Genomic DNA, 15,919 nt, shown 5'->3' on the forward strand with positions numbered 1-15,919 from the left:
AAACGAGCTAACCAAATCATAGAAAACAGTTACATCCTATGCGCATAGGATGTTCACTGTAGGCCAATATTGTACCTAGATGTTTGTATTTTAACTCGGTAAGACTCACACAGCCTAGAAATGGTGGAACCGAGTTTTACACTCTAGTATTCTTTCTTTTAACTACTATCGGATACCGCCTCTCTCCTCAGAATGTCTCACTTGCGGTAGCTGAATACTTTCTTTAAGCCAAGAAAGTGTAGAAAAGCAGCAATTGCAGAGGAGCAGGCGCCAAGGTTGACCCTGGACCGTATGAGATCCCACTCAGATCACACCTTTTTTCTGTGGCACATTTACCCCATCCTTTAAAATCCTGATTTGGAATTGTCTTTTGGACTGACTGCTTCAATTTTTTAAAATCGTCCAGCGTCCTTTTCATTACCTTTTCCCCTCTTTTTGGAGCGCACTTTTTACTGTGTACATGATTTCCCAAGCCCACGTGAATCCCGTTCCTACATCCTGGGGGCGGAGCAAAACGGGCGAGCATGCGCAGTAGCGGCCTCAGGCCTGCCCCCGCCACATTCAGACGCGGGATCGCGTTTGTCCTCTCTGGCTTGCCGTCTGGGCAGCCATGGCGGCCCCGTCGCGCTCCGCATGGCTGTCCTTACAGCCGGGGTCTAGGATCCTGCGCACCTTCTCCACCGTCTTGTCTCCGACCACTTTCACCGGGAAACCAAGCCCAGGTGAGTGCTGCGTCGCCTCCGGGATTTGGGGAAGGTGAGAGGCAGGATATCGGACCCAGGATGGCCGCCGAGGTGGCGGAGCCAGCGCTGCCTGCAGGGGTGAGGGGAGGCCGGTACGTTCTCTGCCAGCCTGTCCCCTGGCCCGCGTATTAGAAAAGTCGTGCAGGAGGGGTCTATCCTCTGCGCTCGTGTCACTCCATTCTTAGCCGTCGATTTCTGCTCGTGGATCCTCTGGGCGCTACGAACTTGCCCGCTCCCTCCCCTGCCGTGACCCGCGTACTTTGGAGCTCCGTCCCATGGTCGCTGGCACAGGGTCTCTAGTTACCGGTACTCGGTAATGTTTCTTAGGCAGTGTTGAACCACGGATTTTCCCGAACGTTAAGGGAAACATACAGCTGTCCCAGAACAAACTGCAGCTGTGAATTCCAGACCCAGCTATGCCACCAAACGGGATGACCTTCATTCAAACAGACATTGAGTGACCTTCACTCAGATAGTACGGATGCATGGTACCGTTCTTACCCCGGAGGAATCTAGTGAGAAAGTAATTGTTAAGCAGACTGTGCAGTGTGAGGTGCTGTAAAAGACGCGGGAATAGAGTAACATGGGAGCATTGGGGAAGAGCTTGCAAGAGTCTGGGAAAGCTCTGTCCAGGAGGAGGCTTGTCCAGTTACACCAGGTGTTACCCGTGCTTCCTTCTATAAGCTCTTTAGTCTTAATCCTACTATCAACCCTATCTAGGCCACCATCTCTCACTTCTACAGCAGTTCCTTTACTGATCCGCATTTCTGTTTTTGCTCCCTTACATTGAATTCTCACAATGACCAGAATGAAGTGTTCAAAAAGCAAATCTTACCTTGCCATACCCTTGTTAAAAATCTACAAGTAGTTTCTCATTGCTTTAAGGTAAATAACAAATTCCATATAGTATCATAGTGGCTCTTCATAGTCTTAACACGTGTCTTTAATTTTCATTCATTCATTCTACAAATACTTAACTCCTACTATGGGCTAGGTAGTGTTCTAGATACTGGAACAGAGCGAAGGTCCCTCACCTCCTGAAGTTTACATACTTTGGAGGAAGTGAGATCATAAACACATAAACAATATGAGTACAATGCAAGGTGAGAAGAAAAATAAAGCAGGATGTTGAGAATGGTGGACTTGAGTAGTGGCAATAGGATAGGATAGAGTAGGACAGGCAGCCTGTCTGGAAAAACCTCCTTGGGGAAGTGACATTTGAATAGAACCCAGAACCATACCGAGGTGGGGGAGGAGGGGCATTGTTGGTTTAGGGAATCGCAAGTGCAAAGGCCCAGAAGTGGGTGTGTCCAGAACGGAAAGGCCAGGGTGGCTGGAGCTAAATGAGCAAGAGGAGAGTAGTAGTATAATTAAGGTGAGTGATGGCTTGATGTTGTGAAGGCATACAGGTATTTGGCTTGGATTTTATTTTAAGTTTGGGATCACATTGGAAGATTTGAACAGGGAAGTGATGTAACGTGATTTACACTTTTAAAAGATCACTGGGTGCTCTGTGGACAACTAACTTCAGGAGGGTAAGAGTGGAAGTCAGGAGACCAGTTTTGGAAGCTGTAGTACAAAGGAGATGGTGGTGATTTGGATTGAAGTTATATTGGAGCAGGTGGCGTGGTTGGATTTGGGATATATTTTAAAGGTAGAGCTAATGGGACTAACTCATGGATTTGATATGGGGCTTGAGGAAGTCTCAAGGAAGCATGTTAGGATTTTGTCTAGAGTAGTTGAATGAATGGCAGTACCATTTACTGGGATTGGGAAAACTGGAAGAAGATCAAGAGCTCTGCCAGTGATGTGTTATGATATAGTTGGGATTTTTATGAAATATCTCCAGTCTCTTTGCTCAGTGCGCTCTCTGTTCTACTCTGAAGTTTCAGCCATGTTGAATTTGTTTGCTTTAACTTTCCATCTTCTCTTTCTCTTGTTGGTTCCCCAGGCTTCTTCCTGCTCATCCTTAATGTTTTAGCCTCAAGTCAATTTCTTCAGGGAGATTTTCTCCAACTGCTTGACTAGGTTTGGTCCCCTGCCATGTATTTCCATTCATATTTATCATTGTTTATTGAAATTACTTGTTTAATAGTCAGGTGCCTTATTTGACAGATTCTCCATTCTGTGGGAGTAAGGACTGTATTTCTCATGTTCTTTGCCGCCTTCCTAATTTCCAGCATACAGTATCACTCTGAAACTCTTGAAGGAGTAAATGAAATACTGCTGAGGGATGAATAAGAATTTATCAGATGAAGAAATGAGGTGGGGAGGGGGAAGGGGATGGAAGTCAAGCAGATGGGAGGGAAGCATATTTTAGGCACAGAGAACATAAAGTTCAGAAAGTCTGCAGGGCCTGGAACTGGAAGTTCAGTGTAGTTGTGGGCCCTTGTGAAGGGAGATAAAGCTAGAGATGTGAAGAACATGATACGAGGTTCAGAGCTTGAGGTCTTGTATGCTGTGCTTATGTCACAACTCTTGGTCCTTAGTACTTACAGTTTTTGTGAAGAATAAGATTAAATGAGGTAACGAAGAGCATTTAGCATAGTGTCTAGCATGTGAAAGTGCTCATTTAATATAACTTATTACTTTAGAATAGCAACACCGTTATTTAGAGAGGCATAAGATAATATTTTGAAAGGTATATACTGTATGTAAGGAATCTGCCCTCTTCTACAGTTATATGATTTATTAGGAATGGCTATGATTTTTGTTACTATAGCATTGGCAGTTCTAATATACAATAGAGAAGGAAAAGCTTAAGGGTTTTCTTTTTTTTTTTTTGGTAGAACAGAATATTTCTAAATATGAGCAAGTATACTTAAAATTAGAACATTTCAAATCATTTATCTTTCAATACACAAAAATTCTTATTTTTAGCTAAATATTTTAACTTGGAGAAGTGAGTTTATTTGACTATGAACCTTAACATTTATTGAAAATATTTCTGTAGATGATGATTTCACTTTATATTTACTAACTGTGGAATTTTCTTAACTATTTATGACTTTTCATTAAGATGATTTTAGTTCCTGAGCTTATAGAAAATGGATTATTGTTTCATTTTTTTTGTTGTTACTGAACACCTTGAATTGTGTTTGAATTATGGGATCATTATCAGTGTTGAATGACTCTGTTACAAAATTCTCTGTAATGAATGCGTTGTCTTTCAGGTACAACAGAACGAACATCCAAATCTGAAAGGCCACAGAGAAGAAAGGTAAACAATTAACATATTTAATATTTACTGTCTTAATGGTTTCTGGAGTTCTAAAGTGAGGCAGGTATTCACAGTGAGGCAGGAGGGTACACCCCAGGGAGGTTCATAAGGGGATGTTTACTTGGTAACTGCCACAGTCTTGATTCTAGTCTTGGGCTGGTCTTAGTCAATACCCCAATAATGGGTCATCTTTGAGAGGTGGACTCACCCACATATTCCCAGGAAATAAGTACATAAACCAAAATATAGAATTTTATTTAATGATGCTTATAACAGTTATATAGCCTGGGCTGTGTGCCTTAATCTAACTAGTTTGTTTTCACCCTGTGGGCATCTCTCTGGAAAAATCCAGATTATAATGTCACCTGGCATGGAGTCAGAACAAAGGCATATTAGTTGGAAGTTAAATGGCATCAAATTGTAGTTGTCTAGAGTAGTTATTTTCATAGGACTATTGCCAACTTCTAGGACATACTACGCTAGTTTCGATATTGTTTAGATGGGTGTTGCTGAGTTTTGCCTCTTTAAACCACATTTTTGTATTCTGGTCATCACCTTCCATTGAATATGTTTAAGTATTTACCATATTTTTCGTTCCATAAGACACGCTTTTTTTCCCCCCTAAAAGCGGGGGGAAATGCCTGTGTGTCTTAAGGAGCAAATATTGCATCACAGACCATGATGTGTGTTACCTGACCTGTGGTTCCCAGAAAACTAGAAGAGTACTTGAACCTTAAAGTCTCTCCTTATTTGTTAATGACAGTGATGATGGTTCCTAATACTGCTGTTGACTGCTGTTCACTTTACATGGTTGAAATATTATTGTTACATTTTATTAACTATTTTAGTACACTATTTGGTTCAGAATATTTTTTTTTCTTGTTTTCTTCCTCTAAACCTAGGTGCGTCTTATGGTCAGGTGCATCTTATGGAGTGAAAAATACAGTATATATGTGTATTGTGATTGACTAAGCAATCATGTAGCTATTCCCTGGGCCTAGGAGATATGTGTACATAATTTCTTATTATCCATTCAATTAGTTTAACCTTAATGTATTTCCAAATTTATATTCTTTATTTTCTCTATTATTTTCTTTATTTCCAAGTTCTCAGTGTCATTTCATGTACTGACTTCCATCAAAAAAGTTTTAAAAATTATTTCAAAATATATTGTTACCCCTTCATAAACAAAATGTAATACGTTTGCTAAAAGTCGTAAGTAAATAAATAAGATTAGTAAAGAAAATGTGCTGTTAAAGGGGATCCTTGTCCCAGAGGGTTTGAGGAATTAGTGCAGAACTATTTAGGTAGATTTGGTGTTTTTTTCATTTGAATAGCAGCAGCTTTGTGGGAGGTCAGATATTACATAGGTTGTAATTCTGCAAGTGTTCTCTTAACTGCATGTTTTGTTTTAAAATTTAAACGTGATCATATTTAAAATATTAATCTGTTTTATGTTTCTTAGGCACTACCTCCTAGGACGGAGAAGATGGCTGTTGACCAGGACTGGCCTAGTGTTTACCCTGTTGCAGCACCATTTAAGCCCTCTGCAGTACCTCTTCCTGTTCGAATGGGCTATCCAGTAAAAAGGGGAGTGCCCATGGCAAAAGAGGGAAATCTAGAACTTCTAAAGGTAAAATAAGTTGCTGGTTCATTGGCTAAGACTTATATCTAAATAAATGGCAGTCTTCCTCCCGCTCCCCTTACCCCCCTGATAGTTCAAAGTTCAGTATATAACAGCTTATTGTGTCTTAATTTAATTTTTTCCATGTAATAATGAATGTTATATTTTGATTATTCATGGTAAAGAAGACTCAAAGAATCCTAGGCATTTAAGAATATAATTAATTAATCCTGTGGCTTCCCGTTTGGCTTTTTTCTTTTCTGTTGTATCTTTTCTGTATTGTGTCTTTCAAGTGAAACTAAAAAAAGTGAAATAATCTGATCTGATATTGAGAACTGGGGATATGAAGGTTCTACTTGTAAAACAGAGATTTTTAAACTTTCTGTTCAGAAAGGTAGAATATTTGATATTAATGTTATTGTCCTTAAACTTTATTGCTTAAAACAGAATAGGTCATATTAAATGCTTCAGTTGGAGCATCTACAATGATTTATGAACTGTAGGTTTTTAAAGAAAATATAAATATGCTTAGTCTGGGAATGCATATCTTAGATGGTTTCCTTTTACATACAGTGGAATTATCACCAACAGACTATTTTCCATTAAATGAGAATCTTCTTAAAATACCAAGAAAATTTTGATAAAATGTGATGGTGAAAAATGAGATGGTAACATGGAGAAGGGTTATCTGCTGCTGGAGGCAGGGGTAATTGAAATTTGTTAATGAGAATGTTTAAAGAGACATAACAAAACAAACATTGAGGAAACTTTTTTTTCTTCAAATGAAAGAGGAGAAGTGAACTTAGGTTTTTTAAAAAAAAGGTCTTTGGAAAATATGACTGGGTGAGAGAGTAGCAATATGTTTAATAATTCTAATGGTTATGAATGATATTTTCATAAACAGAAATTAAACATTTAAGCATCCCTTTTAAGAATTGTCTGTACGCTTAGTCCAATGAAGTGGTTTATTCCTAGTGAGTGCCATTGGATTAGTTTATTAGCTGAGCCAAGTGCATAAAACAGTGCCTATATAAATGTTATGCAAGCATCAGCTATTACTTTTTTTCCATTCAGTTATCTTAAATGTCCAGTTTAACTTATTTTTCCTTTTATGATGTTGAGATTATATTTTATGTTTCAAAAATAAAAGTATAGAAAAATGAAGCTGCCTAGTCCATAGTCCCAGTTTTCATTGTCTGTTTTCTTGACTAAACATTTTCTGGTCAACACTTAAGATTCTAGGCATAATATTTGGAGTAACTCTTTTGCTTGTTCAGAGTTTTCTTTCCAGATGAGTCTATGTAACTAAATTTTCTCTGAAATTGCTTAACATTATTCAAGAAATATCTAGTAAATTTAATTATTTGAATGAATTAAATCTCTGGCCTTCCTAAACTTCCTATTGGCCCTGTGATTAGGTAGCCTCTTAATATATCATCATATAAATATTCCCAACTTTATTAAATTGTTCAGTTAAGATTTGCTAGCTTTATGTATTCATTCAGTTCTAAAATGCCCATTAAGTACAGAGTGGAAACTGGCTCACAGCAGTGTGTAATCCAGGGCACTTTGGGTGATTAAACAACAGTCTCCGTCCTTATGTGCTTTCCGTTCTATAAAGGAAATAATGCACCTGTAGTTCATGGCAGGAAGAATACTATGAAAATGATGTTTATTTTTCCATGTTGTCATTTTAAATACTTGTTACTGAATCTATATTTCAAAGAATGTATTTCTTGAATGCACAACACTGTTGACATAGAATTAATATTGTAAAAAATGACCACATTTTATTATAAGGCTTGTTGGGTCTGTGATTTAGTTGTATGAGCATTGTCTTTTTCATGTTTGTAAGACAGTTGGCTAATTTATCTTTTAAATTTCTCTACTTTAGATCCCCAATTTTCTGCATTTGACTCCTGTAGCAATTAAAAAGCACTGTGAAGCTCTTAAAGGTAAGTGGTTGTTTTATTACATAACTGACGTTGAACATAAAATTAAGAAACTCTTCTAAGGATAAAGGGGTCAGTTTATCAAAAGGATATAATGTTTGTAAATATTTATGCACCCAACATAGAAGCACCTAAATATATAAAGCAATATTAACAGAACTGAAGGGAGAAATAGATAGCAATATACCAATTATAGAGGAGTTCACTGCTGCAAATTCAACAATGGATATGTTATCCAGCCAGAAGAAAATAATGAAATATTGGGCTTAAGCTACACATTAGACCAGGTGGACTTGACATTTATGAAACACTTCAATCAGCAACAGCAGAATACAAATTCTCCTCAAGTGCACATCAGCAGTTCTTGAGGATGGATCATGTTAGGTCACAAAGCAAGTCTTAATAATTTAAGAAGGCTGAAATCCTATCAAGCAACTTCTCTGACCAGGGTGGTATGAAACTAGAAGTCAGTTACAAGAAGAAAACAGGAAAATTTACAAATATATGGAGATTAAATAGCATTCCCTGAATAAACAGTGGGTCAACAAAGAAATCAAAAGAGAAATAAAAAAATATCTTGAGACAAAATGAAAATGGAAACACATTATACCAAGACATAGGAGATTTAAAAAAGCAGTTCTAAGGGGAGAGTTTATAGCAATAAATTCCTACATTAAGAAACATGAAAGATCTCAAATAACCTAACTTCATTCATTCATTTATTTATTTATTTATTTATTTATTTATTTATTTTTAGAGAGAGGGGAAAGGAGAAAGAGAGGGAGAGAAACATCACTGTGTGGTTGCTTCTCACTCGCGCCCCCAACAGGGGACCTGACGTGCAACCTAGTCATGTGCCCTGACTGGGAATTGAACCAGCGACACTTGGTTCACAGGCTGACGCTCAATCCACTGAGTCACAGCAGCCAGCGGGTAACCTAACTTTTTACCTTACGGAACTAGAAAAAGAAACTAAGCCCAAAGTTAGTAGAAGGAGGGACAAAGCAAAGATCAGAGCGGAGATAAATGAAATAGAGACTAAAAAAGACAATAGAGAAGATAAATAAAACTAAGCTGGTTTCTTTGAAAAGATAAACAAAATATGCAAACCTTTAGTTAGACTCACCAAAAACAAAAGAGAGAGGACTCAACTTATAAATGAAAATGGAGACATTTTAACTAATAACACAGAGCTGCAAAGGATCGTAAGAGGCTACTGTGTGAGTAATTACATATACGCAAATAAATTGGAAAATGTAGAAGAAATGGATAAATTCCTAGAAACATACAAACTACTGTGAATCAATCCTGATTAAATAGAAAACAGACTGATTACTAGTAAAGAGATTGCATCAGAAATCAAAACCATCCAGCAAAGTCCAGTACCAGATGTCTTCTCTGGTGAATTCTGAACATTTGAAGAACTAATGCCAATTCTTTTCAAACTCTTCCAAGAAATACAAGAGGTCGCAACACTTGCAGACTTACTTTACATGGCCAACATTACCCTGACACCAAAGCCAGACAAGGGCACTGCAAGAAAAGAACTACAAGCCAATATCTCTGAGGAACATAGATGCAGAAGTCCTCAACAAAACATCAGCATACTGAATTCAACAGAACATTAAAAGGATCATACACCATGACTAAGTGGAATTTATTTCAGGGATGGGAGGATGGTTCAGTATCTGCAAGTCATTTACAAAAAGAAGGATAAAAATTATATAATCATTTCAATAGATTCAGAAAAAGCATTTGACTAAATTCAACGTTCTTTGATGAGAAAAACTCTCAAACTATATAGAGGGGATGTACCTCAACATAATAAAGGCCACATATGACAAGCCCACAGCTAATGTTATACTCAGTGGTAAAAAGCTGAAAGCTCTCTGTCAGGACAAGACAAGAACAAGTCACTTTTATTCAATGTAGTAGTAGAAGTCCTAGCCAGAGCATTTAGGCAAGAAACAGATACAAAAAGCATCTGAATTATAAAAGGAGAAGTACAGTTGTCTCTGATTGTAGATGACATGATATTGTATACAGTATAGAAAACCTAAAGACTTCACAAAAACACTGTTAGAACTAATAAATTCAGTGAAGTTGCAGGATTCAAAATCAATATAAAAAAATCAATATAGTTGTTTCTATATACGGACAGTGAGCTGTAAGAAAGATAGAATAATCTCATTTATAATTGCATCAAAAAGAATAGAATACTTAGGAATAAATTTAATCAAGGACATGAAATATTTATACACCAGAAACTATAAGACATTGGTCAAAGAAATCGAAGAAAATACAAATAAATAGAAAGATATTCTGTGCTCATGGATTTGAAGAATTAATATTGTTAAATGTCCATACTACCCCAAACCATCTGTAGAATCAGTGTAATCCCTATAAAAATTCCAATGGCACTTTTCACAGAAGTAGAAAAAACAACGTAACATTTGTGTGGAACCACAAAAGGCCCTGAATAGCCAAAGCAATCTTAAGAAGAACAAAGGTGGAGGCATCAGACTTTTTGATTTCAAATTATAGTAGAAAGCTGTTTTAATTAAAACACTATGTTGTTGACATAAAAACAGATCAGTGGAACAGAGTAAAGAGCCCAGAATAAACTCAGTCATTTATGGTCAATTATTTTATGACAGAGTCCAAGAATATATAATGGGGAAAGGATAGTCTCTTCAATAAATGATATTAGGAAAACTGGATAGCTACATGCAAAGCAATAAAACTGGACCCCTATCATACATCTAACAGAAAATTCAACTCATAACGGATTAGACTTGAATGTAACACCTGAAACCATAAACTAGAAGAAAATGGGAGTAAGTTCCTTGATACTGGTTTTGGCAATAATTTTTTTTGGATTTGACACCAAGACCAAAAGCAAAAATAAACAAATGGGACTACATCAATTTAAAAAGCTTCTACAGAACAATGGAGACCGTCAACAAAATGAAGAGACAGCATACAAAATGGGAGGAAATATTTACAAATCATATATCTGATCAGGGATTAATACCCCAGAATATATAAGGAACTCATACAACTCACAGTAGAAAACACAGCAAAAAACCAAACAGCCCAATTTAAATGGGCAGAGGAACTGAGTAGGGACATTTCAGAGAAGACATACAAATATTCAACAATTACATGAAAAGGTGTTTAACATCACTAATCAGCAGGGAAATGCAGATCAACCTACAATGGGTTATCACCTCACACCTGTTAAAATGGCAATTAGCAAAAAGTAGAGAAATGATGAGGATGTGGAGGAAAGGGAACCTTTTTGCACTGTTGGTGGGAATGAAACTTGGTACAGCCTCTATGCAAAATAGTATGGAAGTTGCTCAATGAATTAAAAAATAGAACTGTCATGTGATTCAGCAGTCACACTTCTGGGTATTTATTAGAAAGAAATGAAATCATTATCTGAAAGAGTTATCTGTACTCCTGTGTTCATTGCAGCATTACTCATAATAGCCAAGATAGGGAAACAACCTAAGTGTCTGTGTGGCTATTGCATTCATACATACAAGGAGCATATATATTATATACATTGTATATATACCATGTGTGTGTGTGTGTGTGTGTGTGTGTGTATGTATATATATATATATATATATATATATATATATATATATATATATAATGAAGTAATCACTTGAATATGGCTATACTTCCAGTTCTGTATTTGATTTTGAACAGTAGCCATTGATTCTCAGATATGAACATAGATTTCACTCACTTTCCCTGCTGTTTTTCCTTCCAACATGCATGGAGCTAAGGGCAAAGAACATTTTTGTTGTTGTTATTTTTTTGCTCATGCTTTTATGTATGTTTTCATAATCTCCATATTCCAATTTAATATCTGATCTCATTTGCATTGGACTGTATCTAGAATAAGCAGATTTGAATTGTCTTAGGTTCACAGCTATTAGTGATTGAATGTGTAGTTTAATAGTACCTTTAGATCAAATCTGAATTTCATGCTGATTTAAAGATAATGTGTAAATGCTCAGTACATTCGTTAAGGCTTTTCAGGAAGGAAAATGAAATCTAGAAACATTTTACAGGTATCCTGATTATGCAGGAAAGAGAAATAGGATAGTGAACATGATTATGATGTAAGTTTAGCTTTTGGTAGGGCCTTCCATTCAAAAGATTAGGAAGAAGAGATAAAGAGGCCTTGAAAAGTAGGAATATCTATCTTACTCTTGAAATGAGGGAAGAAAGGAAACCTCCTCTGTCTCCTTTCATTTATATGGTCTTCTGTTTTGGGACACCAGGATGCTTTTCTATTCCTTGATTATATGTTTCTACAATATAGTCATTAATGCCTGGTATTAGACTGACACTGATCACAGTTACAAATTTGTGCTGCATTTGGCACCAATAATCTATTATTTCTTTTTGAATCCTTTGGTAATCCAGTTGACAAATGCATTGGACTGATAAATTCCATTTTTTTCACTTTTTAAGCATTATTTTGAAATGTGCATTTATAATCTACAAACTGGTTCTTGTAATGAGATATTTCTGAAGTGCTTCCTAGTTTTTAAATGGAAGGCTTTCATACAGCAAGCACATTCAGAGGAGTAGCAATATATTTTACAGTGTTTGAGTGTTTTAATCTTTCTTTAATTTTGCCGTTACACTTCTGCCAACTTCTGAATTTAGATTGTATCTTTCAAATAACCCAGAAGCTTTTCAAATATTTCTTCTCAGTTTTCTTTCAAAGTAGGTCAGTTTAGATTTTATATCTAACTTGCACATGGAAAATCTGAAGCCCAGGAAAGTTAGGTAATTTACCAAAATTTTAATAATCAGTGGCAGAAGTTAAGTAAAAACCAAGGTCTTCTGAAGTCTAGTCATTTCTCTATCAGATGAATAAAAGCTAATAGAGGTCTATTAGGTACTTTCCAGTTGGCTGTATACTTTTAAACATGTAATCAGGTCATTTAATATAAAGGCTGTAATTATGATCTGGTGATTGAAATGACTTAATTCAAAGTTAAAAAAAAAAAAAAAAAAAAGATTCAGTACAAACCCAGGAACTCATAAAATTCCCCAAACTAGTCTCTCTTATAAAGTGCTTGGCAGTGTTGCATCTTTCAGTGTAGGATGTTGGAATTACTCCATGATAGGAATGAAATTACTTCAATAATCTTGCTCTGTTTGTTTTATTTAAATGTCAGATTTTCTTTAATTGCCAAGATATTTCTTTCCCCTCCAGGTATCTGAGTATTGATCTCTTAAACAAGGTGTTTAGGGTGTGGTGTGAGCTGTATGCACTTAATTTGCTAACATACAGTAATTCCCAGATCTTGGAAAGTCTCTAAACGAAAGCGATGTTTTGCTGACTCTGATATTAAAGCCTAAATGAAAGCTAAATATAGTATGTACTATAAGAAAACTGTGAGCTGGGGGAAAATGTTATTGGCAAAATATCTTTCACTGTTTCTTAGATCATCATCACCACCTGGGAGAGCTCCCATGCCTTCCTGTCATTATGACTAGCCTCTCCTGCAGTCCCGCTTTTTTGGAGAAAGCAGGGATCTGTGAGGTCTGATGTATTTGATCTATGGAACCAATTATTTTTAGTTTTTTTTTTAGTTGTATTTTGTTTGTATTTTTTAGATTTAGTTGTTGATAGTTGTGAATTTGTCATTTTAATATTCATAATTTTGATTTTCTTTTTCTTAAGTAAGTCCCTTTGGCACTTCATATAATAATGGCGTGGTGATGATGAGCTCCTTTAGCTTTACCTTGTCTGGGAAGCACTTTATCTGCCCTTCCATTCCAAATGATAGTTTGCTGGATAGAGTAATCTTGGTTGTAGGTTGCTTTTCATCACATTGAATACTGCTTGCCAGTCCTTTCTTGCCTGCAAAGTTTCTTTTGAGAAATCAACTGATAGTTTTACAGGCACCCCTTTGTAGGTAACTCTGCACTTCTCTTGCTGCTTTTAAGATTCTCTTTATCTTGAACCTTTGGCATTTTAATTATGATGTGTCGGTGTGGTCCTCTTTGGGTCTAACTTGTTTGGGACTCTCTGTGCTTCCTGGACTTGTATGTCTATTTCCTTCACCAAATTTGGGGGGTTTTCCTCCACTATTTTCTCATATAAGTTTTCAGTTTCTTGCTCTTCCTTTTCTCCTTCTGGCACCCCTATGGTTCGGATGTTGGCATGTTTAAAGTTGTCCCAGAGGTTCCTAATCCTCTCCTCATTTTTTTCAAGTCTTGTTTCCTCATTCTGTATTGGTTGACAATTTTTTTCTTCCTTATATTCCAAATCATTGATTTGAACCCCAGTTTCCTTCCCTTCACCACTGGTTTTGTGTGGATTTCCCTTTGTTTCATTTAGCATAGCCTTCACTTCTTCCCTTAACGTGTTTGCTGTACTTAAACATATCTGTCAAGCCTGTGAGCATCTTTATCACCAGTGTTTTGAACTCTGCTTCTGTTAGATTGGCTATCTCCTTGTCACTTAGTTCTCCCACTGGAACCTTGATCCGTTCCCTCTTTTGGTCCATACTTCTCTGTCTCCTCATCTTGACAGGCTCCTGTGTTTGTTTGCCTCTGTGTCTTAGGTAGAGCTGTTGCTCCTGTTACGTTGTAAGAGGCGAAGCCTTAGGGATTTGTCAGTACAAGGCAACCCATTTCACCATGTTGTGGTGCTGTGTGTGGGGGAGGGGCCTGAGAGGGAACAGTGCCGCCTTCTCAGCACTTGCCCCTTTTCCAGGCACTTCTCCCACTTCTGTATGGGCATGGCATCTCTCTAGCTGTTGCCCTGGCCGTCATTCCCAGAGTGGATTGGTCTGTGGACATTCTAGGACCAGGGAGATCCTTTTAACAAGTAGACTTTGCTGAGAGACTGGCAGTATCTCCCTCTGTCCGAACCCCCACTGGTTTGCACAGTCAGAAGCAATGATGCTTTATTTTCCTTGGTGCTGGGACTGTGAGTTGCGCAGTCTGGTTTGGTGCTGTGGAGCATTCCCCAGGTGTCCCTCCCAAGGTTTTAAAATGGCCCGCCATTGCCGTGACCACGTCGCATCCTCCCCACCCGGGCTCTGCCCCTCCTGCCTGTCTGGATGAATATTTCTTCTTTACATTTTTGTTTGTTGGACTCCCATGCAGCTCGGTTTTCTGGAACTTCTGGTAGTCTCTACCTATAGTTTTGAGGTAGTTTTATTCCTTCTTACTTGTGGAGGGAGATGCAGTTGTGTCTGTCTAGGCCTCCATCTTGACCGGAAGTCCTATTATTAGTTATTTAAGGAATGAGAGTTCGTTGAGGGGACCCTGATAGTGCCAGAAGTTTCCATCCCAAGCTGAGAGCCCTCTATCATACTAACTTGATGGGAATAGGGCAAAATGAAATCTGCTACCTGCCTTTGGAGTCCCTCAGTACTGAAAGCTGTGAGAAGCTGGGAGCTGTTTCTTTTTCTTCTAAGGTTTGTGTTTGTTTATTTTTTCTTCATTTGAGGCCTGAGTTTATACCTCTGTTCTATGGAGTTACATCAGCGGTTCTCAACCTGTGGGTTGCGCCCCCTTTGGGGGTCGAACGACCCTTTCACAGGGTCGCCTAAGACCATTGGAAAACACATATATAATTACATACTGTTTTTGTGATTAATCACTATGCTTTAGTTACGGTTGGGGGTCACCACAACATGAGGAACTGTATTAAAGGGTCGCGGCATTAGGAAGGTTGAGAACCACTGAGAGAGATGGTGGGCTGTGTTCCCACTACTTAGAACTTCTTCCTGTTTTGACCGGGGTCTGAGAGCCAGCCCCACTCCTCTCTAGGCTAGCTCAATTGCCGGAATATGAGGATGAGTCTGTACCCCTTAACATTTAGCCCCAGTCCCTCAGAAGTTACATGAAGAAACATTAATTACTGTAAGGACCCTTGTAAGGATTACCTAGGCTTTTATACCTCTTTTATCTTGAGGCTGTGAATTTCTGAAGGACTGTTAACCACATCTCAGTGTTCTCTAAGAGCTTTTTCAGAGCTTCTTTCAATTCTCTTCAGCTAATCTTTAGTAACCTTCATTTAGGAGTGAATAATACTATCTGTTGCCTTTTTGAAAACAGTAGTGCTCTGGGCACTATGTACTGTGTGGTTTTGGTTGGTGAGAAGGAATTTTACTGACCTATAAGAGGTATGCACAAAGCTATAACAGGCTTCCAACAAGTCTCAGCTCCCTTTTAGCTGAACATGCTGCCTCCACCAAACCTGAACTAGTCAAATCATTCTCTTGCTTAAATTCCCTAATAGGATTCACCTAAGAAGGAAAGGAGTGAGGGTTGATGATATGTTTGTAAAGTGCAGAGTAGAATCTGTTCTTCCATTTCATGTAAACTT

The 15,919-nt window shown here is 37.7% G+C and overlaps 1 protein-coding gene across 1 annotated transcript in view; it reads left to right on the top strand.

The window, feature by feature from the left end:
- Positions 1–542: 542 nt before the first annotated feature.
- The window catches only part of MRPS35 (mitochondrial ribosomal protein S35), a 36,376-nt gene continuing 20,999 nt past the window's right edge, over positions 543–15,919 (top strand). Inside the window, exons 1-4 of the mRNA XM_090275497.1 lie at positions 543–722; positions 3,917–3,963; positions 5,429–5,596; positions 7,482–7,542. Coding sequence (XP_090131623.1) covers positions 611–722; positions 3,917–3,963; positions 5,429–5,596; positions 7,482–7,542 — 388 coding nt within the window. The 5' untranslated portion in view covers positions 543–610. The remainder of the gene's footprint in view (positions 723–3,916; positions 3,964–5,428; positions 5,597–7,481; positions 7,543–15,919) is intronic.

The sequence above is a fragment of the Furipterus horrens genome, unplaced genomic scaffold (genome assembly GCF_987537825.1).
Source record: "Furipterus horrens unplaced genomic scaffold, mFurHor1.1.pri manual_scaffold_4, whole genome shotgun sequence".
NCBI classification, from domain to species: Eukaryota; Metazoa; Chordata; class Mammalia; order Chiroptera; family Furipteridae; genus Furipterus; species Furipterus horrens.